At 40.1% G+C, this 13,483-nt stretch overlaps 1 protein-coding gene across 2 annotated transcripts in view; it reads right to left on the reverse strand.

Annotated features, from left to right (window-relative positions):
* The window catches only part of LOC141091492 (probable ATP-dependent RNA helicase DDX60), a 361,948-nt gene that overhangs the window by 12,920 nt on the left and 335,545 nt on the right, over positions 1-13,483 (reverse strand). For both annotated transcript variants that reach the window (XM_073577118.1, XM_073577110.1), the window contains 4 exons: positions 10,636-10,783; positions 3,796-3,938; positions 2,792-2,943; positions 1,218-1,280 (listed from right to left, as the gene is read on the reverse strand). In XM_073577118.1, the coding sequence (XP_073433219.1) occupies positions 1,218-1,280; positions 2,792-2,943; positions 3,796-3,938; positions 10,636-10,783 (506 nt within the window). The remainder of the gene's footprint in view (positions 1-1,217; positions 1,281-2,791; positions 2,944-3,795; positions 3,939-10,635; positions 10,784-13,483) is intronic.

The following is a 13,483-nucleotide window of genomic DNA, read 5'->3' on the forward strand; positions in this document are numbered from 1 at the left end:
CACATGTACGCCGATGTCAGCTGCTGGCCTCTGATTGGCCGGTAGCGTGTATTGCCGCTCACGGACTCGACGGGTCTGTGTGCTGCAATACACTTCAGCTCAATGTGAGTACAGTTTTATACGGAATTTATTCAATTGTTGAGGGGCCTACTTTCAGGAAATTAAATTGTATTTTAGAATGTAGGTTTTATTTCTTTATATGAAAATTGTAGTAGCATAAAAAGGTTTAATGATGCCAAAATCCGGCGTGGATCCTACAGAAAATTATTCTAAAAGCATTGTTTGTATTTATTTTTTTAATTCTCTTAATTTTTTTTCTTTAAAATGGATACAGAATATGGATTTTAATGCCTCACTAGCACTAAGACATCCAAGGGCATTATTACAATGTGGGGGCACTGAAGCTGGGTGTTACTACTGTGGGGGGCACTTAAAAGCAAATTAGTACTGTGTGCAGCACTGAGAAGATCTCTTGTATATGGGCACTAATGGCGGACTATTTATCAAATGGTGGCACTACTTTTGTTGTTGATGTGGTAATCATTTGTGACAACATATGATAACAGCATATCTGAAGTACAGAATTATCATGGCACATGAATAAAGGCAAATAGTGCAAAAGACAATAGAACTGGGGTAACATTTGAATGCGGGTTTGTGTAGATAGAAGAGGTTAGGTGGGTGCTGGAAAAGTAAGGTGCCAACGTCATCCTGCCTCTGCATACAAGTTCTTAATTGAAGAAGGCTTCGTTACATCATGGGCCAGATGGAAAAAAGTTAGCTACAATTGAAGTAGACATACATTTTAATAGGATGTTAAAATTTGATGTGAACCTAGCCTTGTTCAATCACTATGTGGCGGTAATATTGACCATGACCATTGTTTCTGGTAATAATCTCTATATTGTGTTATTTTGTCAGTGTATCTGTTTTTACCATAAGTATTTTTCACGTCCAGACCCATAGACTTATATGGGAACGCTTCACAAGTCAGACCGATAAAAAAAAGGACGTTTCTGTGATTTTTGCACGGACACACAGTCCCTAAAATATAACGGAAATGCGAACAGACTCATACTACAATGGGCATGTGTTCTGTATGTGAAAATCACGGCTAGAACATGTACGTGTAACACGGACAGCTGGATAAAGTAGCTTTATTTAGGAAAGGTGGATGATTTAATAAGTAACAGAATTGGTGAGAAATAATGTCTTACCTTATAGATGCAATGGTAAGGTAGAAGTCCCTTAGTACGTAATAGGCATCCCCTGGATTAAACCTGTGAGAAATATACAAAAAAAAGATTCCTATTTAGTGAGTGAGAAAGGCAAAAATATGCATATTTGAGCATTTGTTTGGCACTTAAAAGGGTTTTGCCACAAACAAAAGTTGTTTTTTAATAAATAGATCTTGGATTAATAATAGCTTCCACAATTTGAAGTGTTTAAAAATAATGTTCTTGTGCTGAGATAATCTTGTAAATGTGCCCCTGTTGTGTACTGCGTAATGGCTGTGTCTTGCTGAGCAGGAACATTTCCCAACTTTCCCCCTCTCCCAACCCCCACTTCTGCTGCCTTGCCCTGAGCAGTACTTGATCGCTTAATTTTTGGCCGTTTTTTTCTTTTTCTTGCGTCCTGCATCCACTGAGCACTGATGATTGACAGAAATCACTGATCAACGTCCAGTTTTTTTTATTCAAGTTTGCATTACATTTGGCTCACAGCCTGAGACAGCGGGACACAGACCCTGATACAGGACGATTGGAACTAAGCTAGACGTTTCTTACCACTTTTAAGGTTGTTTTCTGTTTATCCTTTTATTTTTCCTCGAATACTTTGTTTATTTAGAGGTTTTAGAACAATTCATGAAATGCGACTTTTACTAAGTGTCACATTTTTTTTTGCCTCAACTGACTGGAGGAGTTTTCATTTTGGCACATTTTTGCACCTTTCTCATGGATTTGCGATTTTTGGCGCTAAAAAGTAGCGAAACCTTGTTGGAGACCAAAAAAAACAAAACAGCATTTTTTTTTTTTTTTTTTTGCCAAATTCATAAACCGTGTGGTCTATATTGAAGAATTTGCCTCAAAAAATGTCAGGTAATACAAGACAGAAAAACTTACTTAAATAAATTGCAAAAGAGAAATCGGGCTCTAAGTTTTTATAATTTTCTTTCTAATCTCCTGAGACAATGCTCTCCTCAGCTTGCCTTGGTCCATGTCCAGTGTAGTGCACACCATGATATCAAACAGCACCGGGACTACTTTTCTCCCTATAAATAGGCAGACCGACTGATCACAAGTTTGTAGACACCTGTGATGCTAAATACAGGATATGTCTTAGTATATGGTCAAATTAATTTCATCTTTCTCTAAGGATACCATCATTTTTGTACAGGCCATTTTTATTTTTCTGTGGAACCACTATTCAAAAGCAATGTCTGATTTTCAATGGTTGATATTTAGTAAACTGAAAACTACTTTTGTCTGTTTCAAGTTATTTCAGTGACCATTGTGGGGTTTCCTTACTTTAGCTGAAGGGTATTAACAGTTTTATCCATGTGTGTAACAACGTCAATTGAGCCAAGGAGACCTGACTTCACTAGAACGACGCCGTCACCGGAGTTGAGAACATGCTATTTTTACTATTTTTATTTTACATGGGGTAATATAGCAATTGAGAATGGGTAGTCTGAATAGTGGACAACCTCTATAATGTTTTTAGCAATAACTGTATAAACAATAGGGATTCATAACTATATTCTGCAAGTAAAGAAGAGTATAAAGCATACCCATTATCTTTCACAATGGCATCCAGACAACCATGTTTGAAGAAATCCAAGGCATAGGAGTTAAGGTACCGTTTTCGTCCAGAATTACTGTTACTCAGAAAGTGTAAGAGTGGAATATGTTTCTCAGGAATGTAAGCGGTTTGCATCATGAGCTGTTGGAACATTATAGGTACCACTTAAAAGTTTAAAAAAAAAAAAACACGAGAAACCTTTTTTCTAGCTTGATGCTATATACAGTATATTTGAAGTGGTAAAATATTTCCGCTGCCTCACCCCCACCATCTAAACAAATGCAGTTGACTGCATTAATCATGAGCCTAGAAAAGCCTGTTCATTTTTGTGTTATTTAAAAATGTAGTAAGATGTCACTTGATGGACTTTCCCTATGATTACTGTAATAAGATTTAGGACTATGTGCCACAACGCGATATATTGTGAGGAAAGAGGGAGACACAAGCGCAATATAGGGTCTTATCCCACAAATAAAGTAAGCGGTTTGACAAAAAACTGCTCACCTGGTAGTAGGTATTCAAAGCATGTATAGATGAGAGCTGCTGCAGATCCATAAGTCGGTCACCGACTATCTGAAACAGAGCTCTGCAAAGGAATACGTGGATTTCGTCCGCGCTGCCCAAATGATGAAGTTCCAGAAGGTTGATAAAGTTTGACAGTGGTTTATTCTACGCGTTTCAAGGTTTTTTGCAACCTCTTCTTCAGGAACCCCACGGTGGTATTTCCTGAAGAAGAGGTTGCAAAAAACCTTGAAACGCGTAGAATAAACCACTGTCAAACTTTATCAACCTTCTGGAATTTCATCATTTGGGCAGCGCGGACTAAATCCACGTATTCCTTTGCAGAACAACGTGATATATGGCACTCTCACTCCCTTGGTAAGACTGGATCCCTCATTTCTCAGCTTCTCTTCATGATAAAATTGAGTGTACCTGACATCTAGAATCTTTTATTTTTGTTCATTTCATATTTTTATTGAACTTTTTACTTACACTGCTCAAGTTTTCCATGTTCATCAAGTCTTCATCGGTATTTCCTGAAAGACATGCAAAGGGGGAGATCCCACTTCTTCCCTCACTGTATGGCATCAGATGATCGACCAATCCTGAATCCTTACACTCTGTACCTGAAAAGTCTGATTGCAGACAGTGCATTAGAGAGAACATGCATACAGAAATGTCATTGGATTAAAAAATAGAAACAAACTTGAAATATACTGCTCAAAAAAATAAAGGGAACACATCCTAGATATCATTGAATGACAATCAGTTGCAAATCTTTATTCATTACACATGTAATGCATTGCGAGCAATAAAGCATAAAAATGATTATTGTAAATTAAAATTAATATCCCATGAAGTGTGACTGATTTGGAGTTACATTGTGTTGTTTAAGTGTTCCCTTTATTTTTTTGAGCAGTATATACTGTGGTTAGTTATAACAAATTATAATGATTATATTGCACATAAAAACATTTCATATCATATGGTCAACACTTCAGATTTGCAACATAAATTATCTGTCAGGATCCTAGGACTTTCCGGTCTGTTTTGAATGAACTTTTGCCCTTGGTTAAGATGGAGTTTTCGGTCCTGTCGCATCACTTCCTCTTAGCTGCCCTTAGTTAAGATGGAGTTTTCGTTTACATCACTTCCTCCCCAGCTGCATAAAAACCCGCCCCTAAGCACAAGCAAATCGCTTGAGTATATTGATTCCTGGTGTGCTCCTGCCCTGCCTCTCTCCCAGATCTTGTGACTCTGGAACAACCCTGCTTCCTGCTTGAAACTTCACCTCTCTGGACCTCTGGATACCGCTGGACTTCTGGCTACCGTACCCGGTTAGTGTTTGTGCCCACTGAAGGTCCCCTTACTGGGTCTCCACCGGACTCATCATACCAGAGGCTCGCTACAACTGGACTTCTGTTTGCTATACTGGTTAGTAGCTGTTACCCGGTGCCCGCTGAACATTATCCTGCTGGACATTTGTTATACTCTGGACTTTGCCTGCAATACCCAGTTATATTCCGTACTCAGTGACTCTTAATAACTTACCATCCTTGCTGAACCTTTTGCTATGTGCTGCTGTATGTCTGTGCTCTGAACCCGTTACGTATTTCCACGTTTATTGTGCACAATTATATATATAAATCACTTGCTTCACTAAGCGTGTCTCTGCCGTCATTGCCCTACGCCATTGAAGTCCTTATACCATACATAAGTATTATATTATCTAAATGATTACCCAACTCATTCAAGAGCTTTTTGATAAACAACATTTTTGGTTTTTACCTCCGGTGCAAAGTCTTCAAAAAAGAAAAATTTTGCTTCAACAAAATGGTGCTGGCACAAGCGCAATAGCATCTATGGGCAAGCAATGCTCTCAATCTGCACATGTGCAGCCCACAGTGTTTCGAGGACCAGTGTGGGAACGCGCACAACAAAAAGAAATTGTCGCTGTTGAACATAGCAACGTTCCTGCACTGGTACACAGAACACAACCGGCGTCAATTTGTTGAAGTAAAATTTTAATTAACACAATATTAACCCCATAAGGACTGCCGATACGACTTTTAAAGGCAGCAGTTAAGGCACCTCATGCTCCTTTTTACACAGCCTCCTCCTGCACCTCATGATCCTCCTTTATACACAGCATTTTTCAGCAGCACAGCTTTTCTCCTTTATAGTCTCCTCCTCCAGCAGCACCTCACTCTCCTCTTCCATATACAATTGGAAACACTTGATCCCGAGAGAAATTGGACTAATTGCGATAAAGCATATCGTATACACAGCCTACTTCTTCTGCAGCACCACACTTTCCACCTTTAGACCTTGTTCACACGTTATTTGGTCAGTATTTTTACCTCAGTATTTGTATGGTAAAACTTGGAGGAAAACAATCAGAGGAAAAGTATATTAGAAACACGTCACCACTTCTGTAATTTTCTCTCACTCGAGGTTTTAGCTTATAAATACTAAGGTAAAATACTGACCAAATACTGAACGTGTGAATGTGGCCTTATACACAGCCTCAACCTGCAGCGCCTCACTCTTCTCTATACACAGCCACATACTGCAGCAGCACCTCACTTCTCTCATTTTCCCCCTCATACCTCTCTCTCTTTTTCCCCTCACACCTCTCATTTCTCCCCATCACACCTCTCATTTTGACCTCACACCTGTCATTTTCCTATCACTCCACTATTTTCCCCTCACTTCTCTCATTTTTCCCTCACACCTCTTCATTTTCACCTCACAAATCTAATTTTCCCCTGACTCCACTATTTTCCCCTCACTCCTCTCATTGTCCCCTCATTCTTCTCATTTTCCACTCATACCTCTTCATTTTCACCTCACACCTTTCATTTTCCCCTCACTCCTCTCATTTCCACCTCACACCTCTCATTTTCACCTCACTCCTCTATTCCCCTTACATGTGCACAGCAACTTCCTGTTATGAGGACAGCGGTGTAATCCATGAGACTCCTCCCTTTCCCTTGACATCATGCCTCACAGGAGCAACTCCATTCTAGACACAACTGAGCTAGATGTGGCCTGTGCCTGCTGTGCTCTGATACTCTGACGATGGTGGCCCTGATTGTAGCTCACAGTGGCTGGGACGTCGCAGCTGGTGAGCTTGGCAGGGTGGCTTTAGAGGTGAATGTGTCTCCGCCCATGTGTATTAACAGTGTGGGCCATGTAAACGAGGCTTGATACATACACACATATACATACATTCAGCTTTATATATATATATATATATATATATATATATATATATATATATATTATCAGGGGAAAATTATTTATCTTATACCTTGGCAACTGGCTGCAGCAGGAGCCTTCCCCACTCCCTGAACAAGTCTCATCTGCATAGCATCCATTAATTGAGAAGGTTACTGGGAAAGAAACCCCTGTGTTCAATGCAAGACAGCTTTTACCATTGCTTTTCTAGCTTTTGAATTCATGTAACCCCTTTTTAAAGCTGAGTGTTTCTCAGAGGCTGTTGAACTCAGCTTTTAAACTTTTAAGTCACTGAGTTGATAAATGATGAGCTCAAATTACTGGTATGCAAATTGTCTTTTCAGGGAGGAAGAGGACTTGAATTCTAGTGCCACCTATTGGAAGTAGCAATCCTACAAGTCATTATCGACCCTTTAAGCGAGCCTTGAAATTCGACATAAGATAAAAGCCAAATCAGAATTTCAATTTGTAGACATGGTGTTTCGGGGTATTGCCCCTCATCAGTACAAAGTGTGAGATCTGATTTCCCTGGGTGAGAGGCTAAGACTGGGATCTAAGGCTATGTGCACACGTGCGGAATTGCCATGGAAATTTCCACAGCAATTCCGCAACTCCCTGCCACAGGAAATCCGCATGCGGAATTCCCACGAAGAACTAGCGTTTTGCAAGCGTAATTAGCTTGCAGAATGCTAGCGTTTTCCAAGCGATCTGTAGCATTGCTTGGAAAACTGATTGACATGTTGGTCACACTTGTCAAACATAGTGTTTGACAAGGGTGAGCAACTTTTTACTATTGAGGCTGCCTATGCAGCATCAGTAGTAAAAGATATAATGTTAAAAATAATAAAAAAAAATAAAAAATTGTGATATTCTCACCTTCTGGCGGCCCCTGCAGCATTCGCAGGCCTCAGCGATGCTCCCGGTAAGTCCCGTTCCCAGCGATGCCTTGTGACAATGACCCCAGCATCTCACGAGACCGCTACGTCATCACAGTTTACTGCCGCAAAGCATCACTGGGAACGGGACTTGCCGGGAGCATCACTGAGGCCTGGGAACGCTGCAGGGGACGCCGGAAGGTGAGAATATCACGATTCTTTATTTTAATTCTTTTTTTAACAGGGATTTGGTACACAGGGTCTGGAGGAGAGTCTCCTCTCCTCCAGACCCTGGGTACCATCCGCACATTTTCCACTTACTTTGCGCATGGTGTGCTTAGCCAAATGCGTAAAGTAAGCGGAACAGTGCATTCCTATGTGTGCGGAATCCTCGCGTTTCCACAAAAAGAATGAGCATGCTGCATATTTTTCCGTGTTGCGATTCCGCTGCGGAAAAATACGCAGCATTTAGCACAGCATGTGCGGAATACGATTGACTACAATGGGTTACGGATTTTTGACGTTTACGCAGCGTTTTCGCCGCGGCAAAAACGCTAAAAATCTGCAATGTGTGCACACAGCCTAAAGGATAAGGTTTCACCTTGTGGAGAGTGACATGTCAGGTCTGGCACACCAGTATAAGGAGACTAAAACGCATGGACTGGTGACACCTGCTTCTGTGATCAAACAGGCAGGGGAAACGTGTAACCTCAGAAAGCAGCAGCTGCAATCTCCTGCTGTCTCGTCTCTGAAAACTCAGTTATCAAAAATGACTTATTTTTTAAACCTAAAGCGGTTAAGGATATATGCACATGTCATCTTCTAGCCAAGTTGCTCAAAGAATAAGTTGCTTCAGGAAAATGCTAGCAGTGTTTTTCCTGAGGTGCCTTTTTTCGTTCATCTTGCAGTGATCTTTTAGGTGGTGTTTTTTCCTACTCATCCTCAAGATGATTAAATAGCTAATTAACTAACTTATTTTTTTGCAGAATGAGTTGTAATTTTTTTTATTTTACTGTTTACTGTTCCGAATAAGGAAAAAGAAATCAAAATGAGGTTGAATAATAATAATTTGTTTGGTGACACTTTGCTGTAAAAAATACCAAGTAACTAGGAAGGAAACATTGATTTTAGTAATTTTTTTCCTTTTTCAGTTTTCACACTTTGAGATAAATATTTTAATATTTTATTAGTTTGGACAATTGGACACTCAGCTATACCAAAGATGTTGTTTATTTATTTTTATATTTTTCAATTTAGTTATGGGAAAAAGTGATGTTTTAATGTTTTTTTTAATGGACTTGAACTTGTGATCACTTAAAGCCTATTCAATGAGTGCAATTCTCTTCTTATGCAGCTATTTGTGTTTCATAGGTGTGCAAACATAGGAGACACCTGAGACTTTACTGTCAGCTATCATGACAATGCAGCACATAAGAGGTTAAACTGTTGTGATCAGAGCTAACTTTCTTTGTAATCTTTTAATACTCCTTAAAGGAAATCTATCAGTAGGATCATCCCTCCAACCTTTAATATGGGCATGCATGTCATAGGAAGCTGAATAAAATTATATCTTGATATCTGCGATCCAATGTTTTATTCCAGAGAAATGCAAGTTTTTCTTAATATGTAAATGAGCTGAAAAGATCTACAGGCAGGACATAGATCTCCCATTGAATCTTCCTCCAGAGATTATTTTAAATGAAAGGAGGTGTTACCAGTGTGAGACATGTAGTGACTGACAGACTGCTCTCCTGATCTACAACTCTCACACTGCTAATGCAAGGTAGTCTAAGGCTAGTTTCACATTAGCATTTACGGCCGCAGCATCGGGCTGCGCACGGCCGCCGCTAAGCCCCGCCCCCTGCTGCGCCTCCGCCGGTAGCTCCGCCTACGGGCGCATGACGCTGCATGCATCCTGCGTCCCCTATCTTTAGCACTGGGGACACAGGCCAAGCTACAGGTTGCATTTGGCGCTGGTCGGCGCACCATCAAAAGGACGCATGTGCCACCAAACGCATACCTGCGCTTGGCCTACGTCCCCAGTGCTAAAGATAGGGGACGCATGCAGCGTCATGCACCCATAGGCGGAGCTACCGGTGGAGGCGCGGCAGGGGGCGGGGCTTAGCGGTGGCCGTGCACAGCCCAACGCTGCGGCCATAAACGCTAATGTGAAACTAGCCTAAGAAATTAATGTTGAGCTCTAATTGGTTGCTATAGGCAACACAATCAGTTGACAGTAGGTAACGGTTACAGCTCACCTCTTCTTGAATAGTCTTCCTCCGCACGTGACAGAGATTGGTTAGAAAATGCTCCCATAGAAATCAATAGGTCATTTTTAGTGGACATTTTTATGTCTGTCATACAGCATCTCTCTGAAATACTGCTTAGACAAGATAAGCTACCTCCATATTCCTGTAAAGGTAGCAGAATAAAAAAAATCTACAAAAACATAAGAAAAAGATATGTTTTGCTGCAGACTTTTGAAAAGTTAAAAAATAAATAAGGTGACACTATCAGTTTTGTTTGGTTCCATGCATGAATGTGTAAATCTAGAACTTGACTGGCTTAATGAGGGAAACACAGTATTCCCCCTTCATCACTGCATTTGAGTTATTTTTCTTTAGTTTTGGTGTTTTCATCTGCTTTTATTTGTACCCAGTTCTTTTAAATAGAAGTCTTTTTTTAAGCTTATATGTGGCTTATTTATTTTTTCATGTTCACCTTTGTGGAATGGGTTTGGGTTTTCCTAATGTTTTTGGCTGCTTTATTAATTATGACTTTTTAAAAAATCCCAAAATATTTGTGCAAATAACTTCATGGGGGACTAGAGTGTATTTCATATACTTCTGAATATTTTGCAACATTTTTAGTAGAACATGCAACTTTTTTCACTTAAAAAGTCACAAAAAAGGCGTAAGACAAAAACAAAGAGCAATTTTGATTTTGCAGAAATCTACAAAAATGTGATCCATTTTAAAGAATGTGGTGCAAAAAATATCAATGAATACCACAAGACAAGAAAAGAAAAGAGGCTTTTTTGGCATTTTTCTACATAGAAGTGCTAAAATACTTGTTAATAAAATAAATAAAAAACGCTAATTAAAAGTCAACAGCATTTTATACATGCATTTAAAAAAAGCAATAATAAGAACAACCAAAAAAAAACAACTGTGAAGGAGGCCAAAAGCATTCTAAAAATATGATAGAAAATACTTACTGATTTTTGAAAGCAGTAGCTGGTGCTCCTTCTCCATATCTGCCAGTTTAGAACCTGCAAGAAGGCATTGTCCAAATAGGGTTGAAACTTTCCAGTTGTATTCCTCTGCAACAGAAGCAAACACTTCTGGAAGATAATCAAGAAAAACCTGTGCCAAAATAAAGTGTATGCGTTAATTTCTTTTTATTTTTTTTGTGTTTTATTTATTAAAATCTCCAGATCATCCATACTTGTTTCTATGGTGGTAATGAGGCTTTATACTACTGCATCGTCTCTTGAAGCGATAGGTTGGGTGTCCAGATGTTATATACCACTGACCACTCAGAGGAAATATTTAAATTGCTTCCACTTTCCGACTACAGAAACATCTCATTTGCTGGTTCTAACTGAAAGAGTTTTTCATGATCAAAATACTGATCCAGTGTAATGAGTTTTAAAAATTTTTTGGGGTGAGATTTATGAAAGCAGTCATAGAATCATAGAATAAGAGTCAGTGATAAGCGGTCATAAAGGAGGGCTTAGGAAGCAACCCAGGGGCAGATAAGGATGTCAGGTCTCCACAGCAGCTCCAGCCGAAAACCTCCGATGGAGTATAGGAGCAATGAGAAAATGGAAAATGGTCTTAGGAGCGTAGGAAAGAGACAGACAAGAGATGGGTTTAAACCACAACGCGTTTCGATGGAGGATCAGTCTTCATCAGGTGGAAGCTTCTACCTGATGAAGACGGATCCTCCATCGAAACGCGTTGTGGTTTAAACCCATCTCTTGTCTGAGTCTCTTTCCTGCGCTCCTAAGACTGTTTTCCATTTTTTCATAGAATCATAGAATGTTAGAGTTGGAAGGGACCTCCAGGGTCACTAAACCATCTCAGACAATCAATCACAGCACAGCATTTATTTCATATCCTGCTCTGGAAAAAATAAAGGAGTGCTTGTTTTGTTGTTATGGGCAGCAAAGACTATTTTTCATTTACATTTCAGTTTTCATGAATCTTCCTTATTGTTTTTAATCCTTCTCATAAAATAAGAACACAATTATGCTATAGAAAAACTAAAGCTATATCCAACAAGGCCATTTTCTTAAAAATTGCAGTATCTCTAAGATTCCTTTTACAGTTCTTTAATTTCAAGTATAAAAATAAAATATATTTAATATAAATATATATTTTTTAATAGATGCTTTGGTCTGAATAGATACCTTAAACATTTCAAAATTATACAACAAAATGGAGAAAATTTAGCCTATCCATCTGTCTCTTATTAGCAGAAGAGGCCTGTCTATCATGTGCGTTCCTTGGGATTCTCTGTCCTCAGATCAGATAAGCTTTAACTTGTCCATGGATTTATCGACCTCTGGAATATCCATTTCAAAAATTAAAAAGAACCACAGCGAAGGTGATACCCAAAATTAAAGATGAACAGGAAACTCTAAACCCCTCACTTACCAAGCCAACTTTATCCTTAAAGGGAAACAGTCAGCAGTTTTGGCCGATATAAGATACACATATCACCTTTCAGGACTTATACACAGCATTCTATAATGCTGTATATAAGCCCACAACCCAACCTGGAAGAACTGAAAAATAAGCTTTATTATACTCACTTGCGGGACGGGACGGTCCGATGGGTGTCGCTGGTCTTGGTCAGGCACCTCCCAACATCTTATGATCGCCACCCTCCTGCTTGCTTCTTGTAAATGACGCGACCCTGCATTATCCACACAGGCTCCCTGGAATCGTGCTCCTGTTGAGGGCAGAGCAAAGTACTGCAGTGCGCAGGTGCCAGAAAAGGTCAAAGAGCACCGAGCCATCTTGGGTATTAAAGGTAATCTTCCACTCATCTCCTCGGCGTATTCGGATCAGTTTGCATGCGCCTTGATGGTCGAGCTTCATAAAGACTCTGGAACCCTATAATTGATACAGGATCAAAATGAACTGTCCTTTTTCTTCACAAAGAAGAATCCTGCTCCCCTGGCAAGATGCTCTTTAATATACTTGGACATGGCTCGGGTTTCCGCTTGCAATAGGGAGTAGATTTGGCCTTGTACAGGCCAAATCTTCCCTTGTACAGGTGAAGCCCTGGTAGAAGGTTGATAGAGCAGTCATACAGCCTCTTCATCAAAGACATCGGTGTGCGTCCAATATGCAGGAGGCAAGCCAGGTAAATTAGATGGAGAAGCTGGAGGTAGAGCAGGATGAATGGGAACTATATATCTAACATGGCACTACTGTCCCCAATGGTACCTTCTCCACATCTCCAATCCAAGACAAGCTCATGCTTTTGCAGCCATGGCAGGCCTAAAAGCAGAGGGTGAGACAGCACATAGATAGGAATCTTCTCCAAGTATAGCATTCCTACTCAAAGTTCCTCAGGATTGGTTACAAAAAGGACGGTCTCAGAAATGTTTTCCATCCACTGAAGAAACCACCAACGGATCATCAAAACATTGGTTTAAAATTTCACACCGCTCCACAATGGCCTGTTAAATGAGATTACCTGCGGAATCAGAGTGCAGGTAGGTCGACTCGACAAAATGGAATTTGCGACAGGACACAGATTGTGACAGTGTCAGCGATGGAGAGGAGGTCCTCTCCAACAGACCATAGGCTCTGGAGATTCCCGGTCTTTTTGGGCAGGAGCAGATTACATGCTCAGGACTATCACAATAGAAGCGTCTTCCCTTGACATAACGGGCCTCCTGATGATGCTTGGTCATCTTTACCTGCTCAAACTGCATAGACTCTGGAGAAGGTGTCGGAGCTGAGGCTTGCTGCATCATTAGCCTTAGAAAGGTAGGAGCCAGGCATACAGGTCTTCTCTTGCGGGTCATCTCTTTGGATTGCTACTGA

The sequence above is a fragment of the Dendrobates tinctorius genome, unplaced genomic scaffold (genome assembly GCF_039654945.1).
Source record: "Dendrobates tinctorius isolate UK_male_01 unplaced genomic scaffold, ASM3965494v1 ptg000008l, whole genome shotgun sequence".
NCBI lineage: Eukaryota > Metazoa > Chordata > Amphibia > Anura > Dendrobatidae > Dendrobates > Dendrobates tinctorius.